The 16,020-nt window shown below is 45.0% G+C and overlaps 1 protein-coding gene across 1 annotated transcript in view; it reads right to left on the reverse strand.

Moving 5' to 3' along the window:
• Positions 1-1,383: 1,383 nt before the first annotated feature.
• RUNDC3B (RUN domain containing 3B) overlaps positions 1,384-16,020 on the reverse strand; it is a 169,254-nt gene continuing 154,617 nt past the window's right edge. The window contains exon 10 of the mRNA XM_026649339.1: positions 1,384-1,529. Within this exon, the coding sequence (XP_026505124.1) occupies positions 1,384-1,529 (146 nt within the window). The remainder of the gene's footprint in view (positions 1,530-16,020) is intronic.

Here is a 16,020-nt window from a genome sequence, read left to right on the forward strand (position 1 = left end):
TCTTTGGCACAACAAAGCATTTTCCCCTTGATTAATAAATACAACACACTTACATGCATTTAATATTTTTTTAAAGATACTGAGGAGCATTACCTTAATAGCAAAATTCATAGATAAAGGACTCGTTACATCTTACAAAGATATAAGAATACAGTTTGCAGTGTTAGAATACAGTTTGCAATTCAAAAATTAATTTGCAAACTTTAAAGGTGAGAGTTAAACTGGGAAGATGTAAAGTTTAGTTTCATTTCAAAATGTTTTCAGGTAATTCATATCAGTAGCTTAATTAGAGGCATAGAATTTTAAAGGATTCACTTCTGTTTAAGTATTACTGCACAGCATAATCAAGAAAAATACCTATCCAAAACTCTTTCATGGGGGGGGGGGGAAACACACGAGCATGAGAATATTATCATTTAAATTATCAATTTCCATTCTAATCCTTTTTTACTCCTGAGATCCTTTACAATGGACATAAGGGGGGGAAATTTTCCCCAAAGCTTTAAGGTGATGACATCACCATGTTTCCCCCCACCTTTATATTAACATAAGTCAGTAACAAAAAGCAAGTAACTAAGATGCCCCTTCTACCTGCAAAGTTCTTCCTCATTTCGGTCCCATGATCACCTGGTGACTTGCCTCCTAATCCCTTCTTAAAAGTTGGAAGTAATCCTGACGTATAAGATTTGTTACTCTGTTCCCTTATCAAAACCTAGGGATGTATACTGTTTCTTAATATGGCCTTATCTGAACATAAAAATTAACTCTCTAAGTGGCATAATGGGAATGCAAGTTTAACACTTACCTGTCAGTATTTCAAAACATCTAACAGGTTAAATAAGTTATTTCAGATCCTACATAATAGAACATATGCAGATTAAAATATGATATTTAAACAAGCAATGTTTTGTAATATAATGTAAACTGGAATTCAGATATTCCTTTGCTAGCCTGCCAAGACTTATTCCCTGTCTCTTCTGCAAGTGTTGACAAATATGCAGAGCAGTGCAAGGAAGTGCTCTAGTTAAGAGCCTGTGGAACATAGATCACGACTGTTTAGCAGAAGACTGATATTCATATATTTCATTCTAAAAGGTAATCATTTGTTACTAAATCATACATACATTCTGTACCTGACTAGGATTCTTAAACAATTTAAGATCTCAAAGGGTAAGGGAAAAATCCTTTTAAAGAAAAGCATGACAAACAATGGATGTAAGTTTTGTGACTTTTCTTTAAATAGATCATTATGAAAAAAGGACAAAATAAAGCAGCATATTCTTTAGCTTGCTTGAACCTTTAAGAGTCTTCACAGCAAGTCAAATTATGGCATGTAAACTGAATGCATACAACACAAAAACTCTTCCTGTTATGTATATCTGCTCAAGATGGAGTTAGACCTGGACTTGTCATCTCTGCTGTAGGACTTGCAAGGTATTCACTTGATTTCAGACTTGTAAGAGATTTATAACTTGCTACAGAAGTCAGAGAACCACAGAGACCAAGGAGTGATGGAGTGTCTTCCTTCCCTGTTAAAACAGAATTACATTAAATCACTATTACAATGCAATTCCTAATACTAGATTTACCTGAACAGCAGTAACACTGAGGGAAGAGAGAAGGTCAGTATATGTATCCGTTTATAGAATGTTCATCCTCGATACAACATAAGCACACATGCACAAATGCCGTTGTCAGTTTTTAGGGAAACATGCTACTGTGTCCAGCATCTCCCACAATTCTAGCTGTCTAGGCAGTTCTCTCTCTATAGCTCACAGACACATCAGAGTTTTGGTGCCATGTGGTCTGACCATGCCTCTTCTTCTGCTTCCTTCCAGATTCTCTGCCTCTGGAGCACCACACAGTGGTGGTTTGTTTTGTTTCTGTCCTTACTCTTTCTATCTTAACTCTTGTGCCCAGTTTTTTGGGCAGTGGGGAGCAGTATTCTTCCTCCACAGCATTCCTCGTCCTCCCCTGGGTTGGTTAACCCTTCAGGGTTGAGTCTCTGCCAGCGCCTGTGACCCATAGAGGCATGGCAGAGCAGCCAAGAAAGCACCAGGTCGAATTCAAAAGGTGCTGTCAGGCAGTTTTCCCATGGTTGGCAGATGGCAAGCTGGGCCCAGCCTGTACCCAGCCTTCCATCCCCTAACTCCATTAGGTCCCTGGGTTACGAGTCCAACAGGCAAGTGGGGTTCCCTACTAGGGATGTAAATATAGTTTAAAAAGTTAACCGTTTAAACGATATTAATTGTTTAAATGGTTAACTGATTAAAGGGAGGGGGCTGGGGCAGCACCAGCCAGCGCACCTTGCGGCTGGGGCTGAGGGGTTAATGGTTAAGGCGGGTTAACCAATTAGACTAATGCTTACTGGTTAACATTTTGCATCCCTATTCCCTACCCACTGAGGCAGCCACAACTCTAATGTGGAAAAAATGGACCAGGAACCCCAGTGCACAGCAGGGAGAGGCTCTAAAAGTGAGGAGGACCCTGACCACTGGACTCATGGAGTAAGTCCCAGGGGGCCCCTGCAGAACGAAGAGGGGAGGCTTGCAGGGTCACCAGTCCTGCCCACAAGACTTAAAGTGGGTCCTGAGCATCCTGGAAAAAGAAGCAGGGCTTCTAAATTAACCCCCCCCCCCAAAGCAGATCAGGAGGGCTCTGACTACAAGTTGGCACCTTTCAGGGTGGGCTCTGAAACATCTCTCAAGAGGGCTCCAGACCCTAAGGAAGCAAGCCACAAAAGGCCTCACCAAAGCCACTGCAGAGTTTCTATACTCCTGAAGCACGCTAAAAAGGTTTAAAAAATTTTAAAGGGAAAGACAGCACAAAAATCCAGGAGATGAGAGTCCTCTTCTTCCTCCTCCTCCTCCTCAACTGAGGAAGGTGAGCTATCTGGCTCTGAAACCTGAGCAGGTTCCTGTGAGTAAGCCTTAGAATAAATTTTTCCCTTCAAAATCCTCCCTTGAGGCTGCAATATCGCTTCACTCCTTGAGGAACTGATTAGGGATGAATGGAACAAGCCTGATAAGGGCAAGCACATTAACAAGAGCAATCTCAGGCTCTATTACATTCAAGAATGAAAGGGACACCAAAGGTTGACACCTGTGTGCATCCCTTGCCAAAAATATGATTATTTCCTCAAAAGGAGAGTTCTACCTTAAGGACCCCAAGGCTGGAAAGATGGAAGCCAGTCACAAAGAGGGCTCTGAAGCCTCCTCCGCCACCTTCTGAGTGTTCCTGGCAGTTACCCACTTTGCAGGAGCATCTCTTGCCTGGCTGGAACATCTGCTCTTAAGGGCTTTGAGATGACCCTGACTTTGGCTCCACTTTCAAGAGTCTTCCCAGAAACAGCCTTTGTAGCGGACACCTCAATGGATGCAATGAGGTTTTCAGCCCAAGCCATGGCTTCCAGTTCAGTAGCCAGGCACCGCCTATGGCTTCAACCCTCGAAGATGGATACTTACTCTAAGCAGGTCCTATGCTCAGCCAAGTTTACAGGCACCCTCATTTTTGGAGAAAAACTGGATAAGATGGTGGCTGACAAGATGGCAAAATCCAAACAAACAGTCTCTCCTTTCCTCACTAAGGGTCCTCAGAATAGAAAATAGACCAGCATTCAGACAGAGGCACTCCTTTTGCTCCTCATCCTCACAGAGGTACCAGGTTTATCGTTTACCAGCGAAGGGGCAACAAATTCCCTGAGTGAAAATACTGGAATCAAAGTACCAGGGGAAATTCCAGAGGGACCTCAGTCTCCAACCCTCCCAAATCCACTTTATGACAAAGATTGCATAGGCTCCCCCAAGAGCTGAAGCTAGGGGTCAGGATTTCCCATTTCCTAGAAGAATGGTTTTCACCGACCATAGACAAATGGGTCACGGATATAGTGAGTGAGACCAACCTCCTTGAGCTGCAGGCTCCACCCATCCCTTCTTCATCCAATCACCCAGCTCCAATAGCCGTGTAAAACAGTCTGATGCAGAACAAAATATCTCATCTTTTGGATATGGGAATGACAGAGTGGGTTCCCTCAGAAGAAAGGTTCTCCAGATTCTACTCTATCTTCTTCATTGTACGGCAGCAAATGGGGAGTATCAGAGCCATTCTCTATCTCAAAAGCAACAAGTGGATAAAGAAAAAGTTTTGAATGGAGATTGTGGCCTCTACAGTATCATACCTGTCCCACGAGGGACTTCTTGACTTCAGTTGACCCAGATGACACATTTCCATATTCCCATCAGACTGCGCCTGCACAGACTTCTGTAGTTTGCAAACAGCAGGAAATGTTGGCAATAACAAACACTCCTGTTTGGCCTCTCCTCAGCCCCCAGGGTTTTTACAAAGATGTTGATTGTGATAATGGCCAGACTCAGGTCACAGGAAACTCACCTGTACCCCTTCCTGGATGACATCTGATCAAAGCTCCATTGCAGCTCAAAAGGTCACATCTTGAATGTGAAATCTTCTCCAGGACCCAGCTTCAATGCCAAGAAAAGTTCTCTAGTTTCACCCAGGAATTTATTTTCTTGCTCCAGAGCTACTATAGCACTGTGCCTCCAACTGCTAGAACTTGTGGTGTCGTGCATATGGATCTCCATGGGCACAATCATGCATCAGAAGTCTCAAGGTTTCATACTAGAGGTGTGGGATCACACCACGGAACACAAGAAAGATCAAATATAAGTTTCAGCACAGGTGTTCAACTCCTTACAATAGTGGTCAGCCCACGACAATCTGCAAAGGCGTGCCCATCTGCCTTCCAGCTCCTTTAGTCCAAGCAGCCAACACCAGTGTGGAAGGCTGGGAAGCTCACTTGGAGACCCAAAGAGCCCAGAGCCTATGGAACCAGGAGGAAAAGGCTCATAGCAAAACTTCCTAGAGCTGAGAGGGGGAACGATGTTCTAGTTCAATCAGACAATATGATTGCATATTTAAAGGGGGAAACAAGGAGTCCAGCACTACATGTGGAAGCAATGGAAATAATAAAGTGGGCAGAATCGTTCCTTCTTTCCCTCAGAGTGATCCACAACAAAGGTGATCTGAACCAATATGCAGGCTGGCTTGGGAGGTGCCGGCTCAATAATTCCGAGTGATGCCTGAATCAGGTGGTTTTTAATCTCATCATTCACATGTTCGGCCTCCCTTCAGCCAACCTGTTTGTGAATTGTACCAAGGCAGAGACCAAAATACTTCTCAGGCTCCCTGGAAGACAATCCACAGAAAATCAGCATTCTGGCCTACGTGGACGATCTGGTCCCGACCGCGGATGACCCAGAGAGCCTCCAAGGTATGCTAGACGCCACCAGCCAAGCTACTGACCGTATGGGGCTCCGCTTCAATGTGAAGAAGTGTGCAACTCTGCACACTGACGGCAGCAAAAGGGACTTGGTGCAGGCAACGGGGTTCCAGATCCAGGGTGAGCCCATCATCCCCCTAGCAGAGGGGCAGGCATACCAGCACCTGGGCACGCTAACAGGTTTCCGTGTCCAGCAGACACCCGAGGACACCATCCAGGAGATATTGCAGGACGCCGCCAAGATTGATGCCTCCCTGCTGGCACAGTGGCAGAAGATAAATGCCCTGAACACCTTCCTGATCCCATGCATCTCGTTCACCCTAAGGGGATCCGCCGTGGCGAAGGTGCCCCTCAACAAGGCGGACAAGATCATCCGGCAGCTGGTGAAGAAATGGCTGTTCCTTCCCCAGAGAGCCAGCAATGAGCTGGTCTACATCGCTCACAGGCACGGCGGCGCCAACGTCCCCCGCATGGGTGACCTGTGCTACGTCGCAGTGATCACCCACGCCTTCCGCCTGCTGACATGTCCCGACGCCATGGTAAGGAACATCACGGAGAACGCCCTGTGTGGTGCGACAGAGAAGCAGATCGGTAGAGCCCCCTCCAACCAAGACATCGCCACTTTCCTGAGCGGCTCTTTGGATGGGAAATTCGGACGGGATGGGCGTGACATCGCTTCACTGTGGTCCCACACTCGCAACGCCACACGTCGCCTGGGGAAGTGCATCGGCTGCTGCTGGGAGTGGTGCGAGGAGCACCGGAAGCTGGGAGTCCGGGTGCCGCAGATCAGGTCCGACAACACCATAGTCACCCCGAGCGCCAGGGGGTTGCTGGAGAGGACTCTGAAGGCCGCCATCCACTCGCTGTACATGAAAACCCTGAAGCGTAAACCGGACTAGGGTAAAGCCTTTGAGTTGACCAGCAAGTGGGACGCCAGCAACCACTTCCTCACCGGGGGCGGCTTCACCCGCTTCGCCAACTGGCGGTTCATCCACTGTGCCCGGCTCAACTGCGTCCCGCTCAACGGAGCCGTCCGCCATGGGAACCGAGACAAGCATTGCAGGAAGTGTGGCTACTCCAACGAGACACTGCCCCACATCCTGTGCAGCTGCAAACCCCACTCCAGAGCCTGGCAGCTGTGCCACAATGCCATCCAGAACCACCTGGTGAAAGCCATCGCACCACGCCTGGGGGAGATCTCCGTGAACTGCACCATCCCCGGTACCGACAGCCAGCTACGACCTGACGTCGTTGTCACCCACGAGACCCAGTAAAAGATCATCCACGTCGATGTTACGGTCTCCTTTGAGAACAGGACCCCGGCATTTCGCGAAGCCCGAGCTCGTAAGCTGGAAAAGTACGCTCTCCTGGCCGACACTCTGAGAGCGAAGGGCTACGAGGTGCAGATGGACGCCCTGATCGTCGGAGCCCTGGGTGCCTGGGACCCCTGCAACGAGCGTGTGCTGCAGACCTGCGGGATCGGTTGACACTACGCACGGCTCATGCGGCGCCTCATTGTCTCAGACACCATCCGATGGTCCAGGGACATCTACATCGAGCACATCACTGGCCACTGACAGTACCAGGAGGCGCGAGCCAGAATGACATCGTTCTTCGACCATGAGAAAGGGACAAGAGACTTTCTCAGTTGGATCATATGAACTGGAACCATAAGCTCCCTGAACATTAAATCTCACCAAATGAGGGTCAATCCATCCTCCTCATCATATCCACTCATACTCCACACCCGAACATAGCCACTTTATGAAGTTCATACCCTCATATCTCAGTGCCTGTAATTTGACCCATCAACCTTTTACTCCCAATCGGGGATTTTGCAGTTTATGTATTCCTTATACCACCCAATCGTAAACCAAACCTTGCTACCTTGATAATCTGTACGTTATTCCCTGATAACCAGAAACTTCTATGCTTAAACTCTGTACCGTTCACTTTTTTTTTTTTTTACATCATCTTAATAGATTCCTTTGAGCCGACTGGTTAGCCAGACTGATGTGCCACTCTTCCCCAAATGGGGTCTTTCACTATTTTTGAGGGCTTTGATAAACCATTCATTTGAGCCTCTGACTTCAGTGTTGGCCGTTTATTTATCCATTAAGAATGGTTTCTTAGTAACTGTCACATCTGCAAGGCGAGTGTCGGAGCTGGCAGCCTTATCTATACAGGAGCCTTACTGTGTGTTCCACAAGGCAAAAGTGGCACTCAGAACACCAGAATCCTTTCTTCTTAAGGTAAATTTCTCCTTCCATACTTCCAAAGAACTTGCGCTTCCTTCATTCTGTCCAAAACTACAACATCCAACTGAAAAGGTGTGGCACACCTTAGATTTTCAACACTCCTCTGACCTCTATCTCAAGCATACAAAAATGTGCGAGAAGATTGGGCTCCTTATTCATGCCCTCCCACCCTAAATGCCAAGGACTCAGAGATTCCAAGTCCTCCATTGCTCAATGGATTAGATTATGTATTGTGGAAGCCTACAAATCATCAGAGGTTTCTGTCCCAGAATGGATCAAGCACACTTCACGAGATCCTTACCAACCTCCTGGCCAGAATGAACAAGTGTATTCACTTTGGAAATTTACAAAACAGCTAACACCTTCATTAAGTACTACAAGGTAGAATTTCTGTCTTCTGCAGGGGCTTCCTTTGGCAGGGAAGTGCTGTGTGTAGGGGCCAGAAATAATAGAAACTTTTGAGTGAGCTCACAAAAAGGGGAGGGAGGTACTTCTTTCCTGCCAAACTTTTGTTTCATAACCCTCCCTATATCTGTTCAGTGCTCACTACTTCCCAGATGTCCAGAATTCTGGGAGACACTGAACTCCAGAATGTTACATTTCTTACTGATAATTTCCTTTCTGCTAGCAGCGTCTCCTATAGTTGAGGGTCAGATATTAAGTGGAATTGTTACCGTACGACCATCTTTCTTGGTCTAATGTATGTAGTTATTTCGTTATCTCTGGAATATTTGTTCGTGATGTTATACAAGTTTAGCAGATTGGGAATAACTCATCTGGCAGCAAGAAGGAGCAGAGAGGGCCAGACCATGCAACACCAAAATTCTGATCCGCCTCCATGAGCTGCAGCGAGAGAAGAGCAGCCCAGATGTCCAGAATTGTGGAAGACACTGCTAACAAAGGGGAAAATAATCAGTAAAAAAAATTTCCGTTAAGGCTTCAACCAAACATCAGCAGTAAATTACCAGAATGATGCCATGACCAGAGATTTATTGCTTTTAATCTTTGTTGGAAAAAACCCCATTGGAATCCGTAAATGCTATTACTGAAGATAAACATGTTTTGTTTTTCATCCTTCTTGATAATTCCTCATAAAAGATATCAGATTTACACTGGCAGTGTCAGTGCAAACTTCCCATTCTGCCTCACAAACATGCAACCTGAAGGGACCACACCCCCAGAGATGAGGCTAGATCAGGCAACATGTCAATTTAACCCACGTCCTCCCTGCCCACAGTGGAGCTAATTAGTGCCAATTATGGTAGTGCGTTTTGTGACAGGCAGACACTTACCCAGTGAGATCACCTTATTTCCACAGGCCACCAAACAGGGATCAGATAACAGCTTTGGGTTGCCACCAACCTGAACTGGGTTTGAACAGATGACTAAGACGTCTCACGCACTATATTGTATTTGCAACCCAGTCCACCAAAAGTTCAAGGAATTTTGCATCTGTAAAGTAGGCATTTCTGAACACTGTGCCTCTGGATTCTCATTTAAAGGGAAGCCCTACCTTTGGGGAAAAAAACCAGTATAGTGAAAATAATCCACTCTCTTACAGCACTTACCGGCATCTTCCAATGGATCTTTGCATAATTTAAATCTTACATCTGTTTTAAAAAAAATATGGGTGACCGAATACAGTGCTTATGGAATGAACTCAAGTGAACACCCTTAAAGATCTACACTCACTATCCCTAGGGAAAAAAAAGTTGTTTTTTTTAAACTCAATATTCTGAGAAAATATATGGGAAAGCTGGAAAAAATAATTTAACTACTTCAGTTCAGCAGTATGCATCCATCATACAAGCTCTAAAACTTTGGATGTGGTGAAAAGGGATTTTTGAACATAACATTACTATTATCAGGAAAGTTACCTAAATTTCCAGCTGGATAATTGGCAACTATGAACATCTCAGAGATGAGATAAAGGTGGTGTAGAAGGAGGCGTTAGCATTTATAGTTGAGCTGAGGGATGTTCATGTCACCTGGCAGAGGCAGCAGGAGTGTCAAGGTGGAGTTGGTTGTTATTAGATGCCAGAGCACTCTTGGGGTGGGGGGGGAGGGTGTAAATTATGTTCAGCATACGACAGCACTCTTTGGGATCAGCATTTGGGTTTGACAACCGAGACGCTAAAATATCACTCCCACAATGAACGTCACACTCCCTTTCAACAGAACTTTATATTAAAAATCTGCAATTCAGAAAACCACATTTTCAAATGTTACCATAAGAATATGTATGTCTTATTGTGACAGGGCGGAGTGCCACTCCTATCTTCTGCTCTGTCTATGCAGACTATTCAGTCTTTCAGTTGTTAAACACCGCTGTGTAGTTTATTTCATTACTCTTTTCACTACCGTTACTGATCCATACACCACAGTATTTACAACATCAGTTTCTCCTCACCCTCTGCCAAGAAGAGGAGACGGAAGAGCTGTCTGAACCTTCTAGCTCTGCTAGCCTGCCTCTCCCGCCAGCATTTCCTGCTGGTGCCTTCTTCTACCCTCTGCATTAATGGTCTAACTAACTCTTTAGCAGATTAAAATGAGCTGGGAAGGATTAATTAGGTACAGTCAGATCCACCTTGGGGGGAGTTAATTGGTGTTTAACTGATGTGACTTAAGCTGTTGGTTCCCAGCACTCTGCCACATGTATGTAAGACACAGGAGGGCACTGTCCTGCTCTACTTGGCACTGGCGAGGGCTCAGCTAGAGTACCATGTCCAATTCTGGGCATCACACTTTAGGAAAACGTGGACAAAGTGGAGAGTGTCCAAATGATAAAAGGTTTAGAAAATCTGTTCTATGAGGAAAAGTTAAAAAAAGACTGGGCATGTTTGATCTTGAGAAAAAAAATACCATGGGAGGGAGGGGGACTGATAACAGTCTTCAAATATATTAAGGATGTTAGAAACAGGATGGGGATCAATTGTTCTCCATGTTCACTGAAGGTAGGACAAGTAGTAATAGGCTTAATCTGCAGCAAGGGAGATTAAGATATTAGAAAAAACCTAACTATATAGGTAATTAAACTCCGCAATAGGCTTCCAAGGGAAGTTGTGAAATCCCCATCACTGGAGGTTTTTAAGAACAAATTAGAAAAACACCTGTCTGGGATAGTCAACCAAGTTTACTTGGTTCTGCCTCAGTGCAGGGGACTGAACTTGATTTCTTGAGGTTCCTTCCAGGCCTACATTTCTATGAGTCTATGATAATAAGTGCAGCACTGCATTAAAGAAAAAATGCATTTTACAACAGATTATAGCAAAATCTGAACCATCTAAGGCCCTGACTTCCACTAGATGTGAGAGATCTCAGTACTTCGACAGATACAAATACAGATACAACCCTAAAATACATAAAAACCCAGTTACCTACTTTTCTGTACCTGTTATTCTTCGAGATGTTCTTCCATTCCACTGTAGGGGTGTGCGCATATCTCGTACGGAGTTGCTGGAGAATTTTTTCCCTCAGCCGTACCCATTGGGGTAGTCCAAGAACCCTCTGTTGTCATGCGCCAGTATGTGCTGGAATAAGGAGGCAGAGCCGCCCCTGACTTCCCTCAGTTTCTTCATACCAGATAGACTCTGATAGAGAGGGGAAGGTTGGCGGGTCGTGGAACGGACGTGTGCAACACATCTCAAAGAACAACCGTTACAGAAAGGTAGATAACCATTTTTTTCTTCTTTGAGTGCTTGCATATGTCCATTCCACTGTAGGTGACTCACAGATAGACAATCATAGAGGCGGGCTCAAGGTCGACCTGAACAGTGCTTTTAAGACCACCCATCCAAAATTGTCATTATCCCTGGACTGATGAAGCAAAGGTAAGGACAGATGACCAATCTCCAGTTTACAAATGTCAATGATAGGTACTTGCACCAAGTAAGCCACTGATGTTGCCTGTGCTCTAGTAGAATGTGTCAATACCCTAGCTGGGGGGCTATAGTAGCTAGCAGGTAATAAAACAAATGCATAAAGAGATCCAGAATGAAATCCTCTGAGAATCTTAGTTCTGTCCGCAATCACAATGAACAACTGAGTAGAGGTCCTAAATAACTTAGTATGTTCCAGTTGGCAAGCTAGAGCCCTTCTCACATTCAACAAATGAAGTCTCTCCTTATTGCTGTGGGCATGAGGTTTCAGAAAGTCAGCTGATAGATTACTTGATTAACGTAAAAATTAGAGACCACCGTAGTGAGAAATTTTGGGTGAGGATGAAGATAAACCTTAAACCTATTAAAAATTGTATATAGAGGCTCTGACACTAGGGCTTTCAACTCTTCCACTCTTCTGGCCAAGGTGGTGGCCACTAGAAATGCTACATTCACATAGAGGTAAGCAGAGCGCAAGTTGCAAGGGATTTAAAGGGCAATCCTATCAATTTTGTTAGGACCAAGTTTAGATCCCAGGATCTTGCATGTGTGGATTTATTCTGACCAAGCCCTTTAGGAATCTGGCTAGGATGGGGTTGGAAAAAAGGGATCTACTATACACCAAGTTGTGGAAGGCCAAAATAGTTGCCAGATGCAACCTTATAGAGTGAATAGACAAACTCTGTTTTAGATATAGAAGGTAAGTCCAGCATGCGGTCCAGGCCTGCTCTGGAGATACAGCTTTCTGTCAGGACCAAATGGAGAAGCACTTGTACTCAGCCAAGTAAGTGCTCCTAGTTGAGAGTTTTCTGCTATTCAGAAGCACTTTGTGAATGTCCTTTGAACAGGATCTTTCAAAGGGTGTTATCCATTAAGCATCCAGGCTGTCAGATGAAGGGATCAGAGACTGGAATAGAGCAAATGACCATGGTCCTGGGAAATCCGCTCTGAGTCCAACAGGACAAATAATGGAGGCTCAATTAGCAAGGTTAGTAGAGTTGAGTACCAATGTTGACAAGGCCATGCTAGTGCTATAAGGATGAGATGAGCATGGTCTTGTTTCACTTTGGACAAGACCCTGGTTAGCAAAGGGATTGAAGGAAAGGTGTACAATAGGGGATTCTTCCAGGATAGGAGAAAAACATCTGTCAGTGAGCTGCCAACTGAGACCTCCCCTGGAACAACATTGATGGCATTTTCTGATAGTCTTTGTTGCAAATAAATCCACATGGGGAGTTCCCCCAGATCTGGAAGATGGATCTAGCCACATCTGGACGTAATGACCACTCAAGAAAGCATATGCTCAGCTAATCAGCTAACATGTTCTGTATCCCTGGAAGGTAAGCAGCCTTGAGATGAATCAAGTTGGTTATGCAAAAGTCCCATAGGTGAACTGCCTCTTGGTACAGTTGAATTGATTGCACTGCTCTCTGTCTGCTTATGTAAAACATAACTGCAGAGTTGTGTGTTAAAATTAAATTCTTTCGCACTATCTGGGGGAGGAAGGCCGAGCAAGCTAGATGTACTATCTTAGCTCTGACATTTATATGTCTTTTGATCTTGAGATGATCAAAGACCCTGAGTCTGCAGGGACCCCATATGAGCTCCCCAACCCAGGGATGATGCATCTGGGACTAGAGTGAGGTTGGTAGCGGGGAGACATAGGAGACCTACACACACTTTCAGAGGGTCCCATCCACAAATCCAACAATGACAACACTGACACTGGCCCTGGAACCACTTTGTCCAAATGACGATGATTCAGGGCACATCTTAAAGCTAGCCATGCCTACAGCTTTCCGAGATGCAACCTGGCATGCTGAACTACACAGGACCATTCTGCCATGTGACCCAGGAGACTGAGGCAGCTGCGTGCTGTGGGGAGTGGGTATGTTTCAGCCTCAACAGTAATGTTTCGAACCTGAATTGTGGCAGAAATGCCTTGGCCTTTGTGGAGTCCAAGACCGCCCCAATGAACTCTATTCTCTGTACTGGTTTTAGGATTGATTTGTCCTGATTCAGCAGAAGTCCCAGTACATCAAAGGTGGACAGGACAGTGGATACACTGGAGAACACGAGCCTCAGGACTGACCTCTAATCAACCAGTCATCCAGGTACACAAACACATGGACTCTTAATTTTTGTAGATGTGATTTTTCCACCCTGCTTAAGACGCACCAATCTGATGTTATGTCGGTCTAACTGCTTAGAAAGTGGGATAAGCGATTGGTAAACAAAAGGTGGGAAACACATGGAACTATGGTAACTGGTACCCTGGCCTCAACCAACCCATTAAAATGCCTATTTGGACAAGGCAACTGGATGGGATGAGATAGTTGCTGCTGAAGAAGAGGGTAGTGGAAGATGCCTTTTATAACCCCATGCCCTTTCTCCTTGGTGCATCTTGGGACCAGGGAGCAAAAACTTGGTACCCATTTGGCTGCTCTGGATGAAATTGTTTCCTTTTCGTCGCTGGAGTATAGAGTCCAAGAAATTTTAATAAAAACAAAGGGAGTCCTTGTGGCACCTAAGAGACTAACAAATTTATTTGGGCATAAGCTTTCATGGGTTAAAACCCACTTCATCAGATGCATGGAGTGAAAAATACAGTAAGCAGAATATATATTATAGCAGATGAAAAGATGGGAGTTGCCTTACCAAGTAGGGGGGGGGGTCAGTGCTAATGAGCCAATTCAATTAAGGTGCAAGTGGCCTATTCTCAACAGTTGACAAGAAAGGGTGAATACCAAGGGAGGGAAAATTACTTTTGTAGTGCTAACGAGGCCAATGCAATCAAGGCAGCCCATTTCCAACAGTTGACAAGAAGATGTGAGTATCAGCAGAGGGAAAATTACTTTTTGTAGTGACCCATCCACTCTCAGTCTTTATTCAGGCCTAATTTGATGGTGTCCAGTTTGCAAATTAATCCCAGTTCTGCAGTTTCTCATTGGAGTCTGTTTTTGAAGTTTTTTTGTTGAAGAATTGCCACTTTTAAGTCTGTTATTGAGTGTCCAGGGAGATTGAAGTGTTCTCCTACTGGTTTTTGAATGTTACAATTCTTGATGTCTGATTTGTGTCCATTTATTCTTTTGCGTAGAGACTGTCCGGTGTGGCCAATGTACATGGCAGAGTGGCATTGCTGGCACATGATGGCATATATCACATTGGTAGATGTACAGGTGAACAAGCCCCTGATGGTGTGGCTGATGTGGTTAGGTCCTATGATGGTGTCCCTTGAATAGATATGCAGACAGAGTTGGCAGCGGGATTTGTTGCAGGGATTGGTTCCTGGGTTAGTGTTTTTGTTGTGTGGCGTGTAGTTGCTGGTGAGTATTTGCTTCAGGTTGCGGGGCTGTCTGTAAGCGAGGACTGGGCTGTCTCCCAAGGCCTGTGAGAGTGAGGGATTGTCCTTCAGGATAGGTTGTAGATCCATATATTCTGCTTACTGTATTTTTCACTCCATGTATCTGATGAAGTGGGTTTTAGCCCACAAAAGCTTATGCCTAAATAAATTTGTTAGTCTCTAAGGTGCCACAAGGACTCCTCATTGTTTTTGCTGATACAGACTAACACGGCTACCACTCAGAAATTTTAATGTTGCCCTTGAATCTTTCAGGCTATAGAGCCTGTCATCCATCTTCTCTGAAAATAATGAGGGACCTTCAAAAGGGACGTCCTGGATGGTCTCCTGATTGCAACCGTGAACATCTTCTCATAGTACGAGCTGATGCCATGGTTGAGCAGTCCTGGCAACCAGCTTACCCTCATCCACTGTTACTGCAAACTCCTGCCTACCATCCTTTTGGTAACGTGTCTTTAAATTTTAAAATATTTTTCCAGAGAGTAAAGTCATAGTGACTCAGGAGTGCCTATTGGTTTGCAATCCTGAGTTGCAGACTTCCTGTGGAATAAAGTTTCTGACCAAACAGATCCAGTCTCTTTGAATCTTTCCCTTTTGGTATTGATGCTTGTTCTCCCAGTCTCTTCCACTCATTGGCAGCTGTCAGGACAAGGGAACCTGGGGGAGAATGAGAATAGAAATGGTCATATCCCTTAGAGGGGATATAGTAACCACCTCTCAGCTCTTGCTGTGGGGGGCAAGGAGGAGGGTGTGACAGGCTACACTATTATGATCACCACTTTTACAAAATTATGACAAATCTTGTACAAAGTATGCCTTCTCAGGTGTCATAGTCTGCTGAATGTTATTGTCCTGTTAAAATGTGTGTATCAACATTGTATATGGAGTTATGAGATTCTACTATATGTTTGTTACTGAAACATATTGTACGTGTGGGGAACGCCCACAGACTAGCTCCTCAGAAATAACAAAGGATTGTCAACAAAGGCCTGGCAGGTCATCCCAAACATCATGTACACAGAAGGTGCAAGCAAGAAATTTACAATTAATCTGAGAGACTATGATGGATCTCACGTACACAGGAGACTGCTCTGTCTACACCCGAACGGGGTCGGGGGGGAGGAGGGAAGGAGGAGGGTATAAAATAAAAGACAATGGCTTCTTCATTACTTCTCTCCTCCTCCATGTGTGGTCCTCTTGTAGTGGTGAATGAGGAAGAGGATGAAG

This window comes from Terrapene carolina, unplaced genomic scaffold, assembly GCF_002925995.2.
Source record: "Terrapene carolina triunguis isolate 2854851 unplaced genomic scaffold, T_m_triunguis-2.0 Scaffold84, whole genome shotgun sequence".
NCBI classification, from domain to species: Eukaryota; Metazoa; Chordata; order Testudines; family Emydidae; genus Terrapene; species Terrapene triunguis.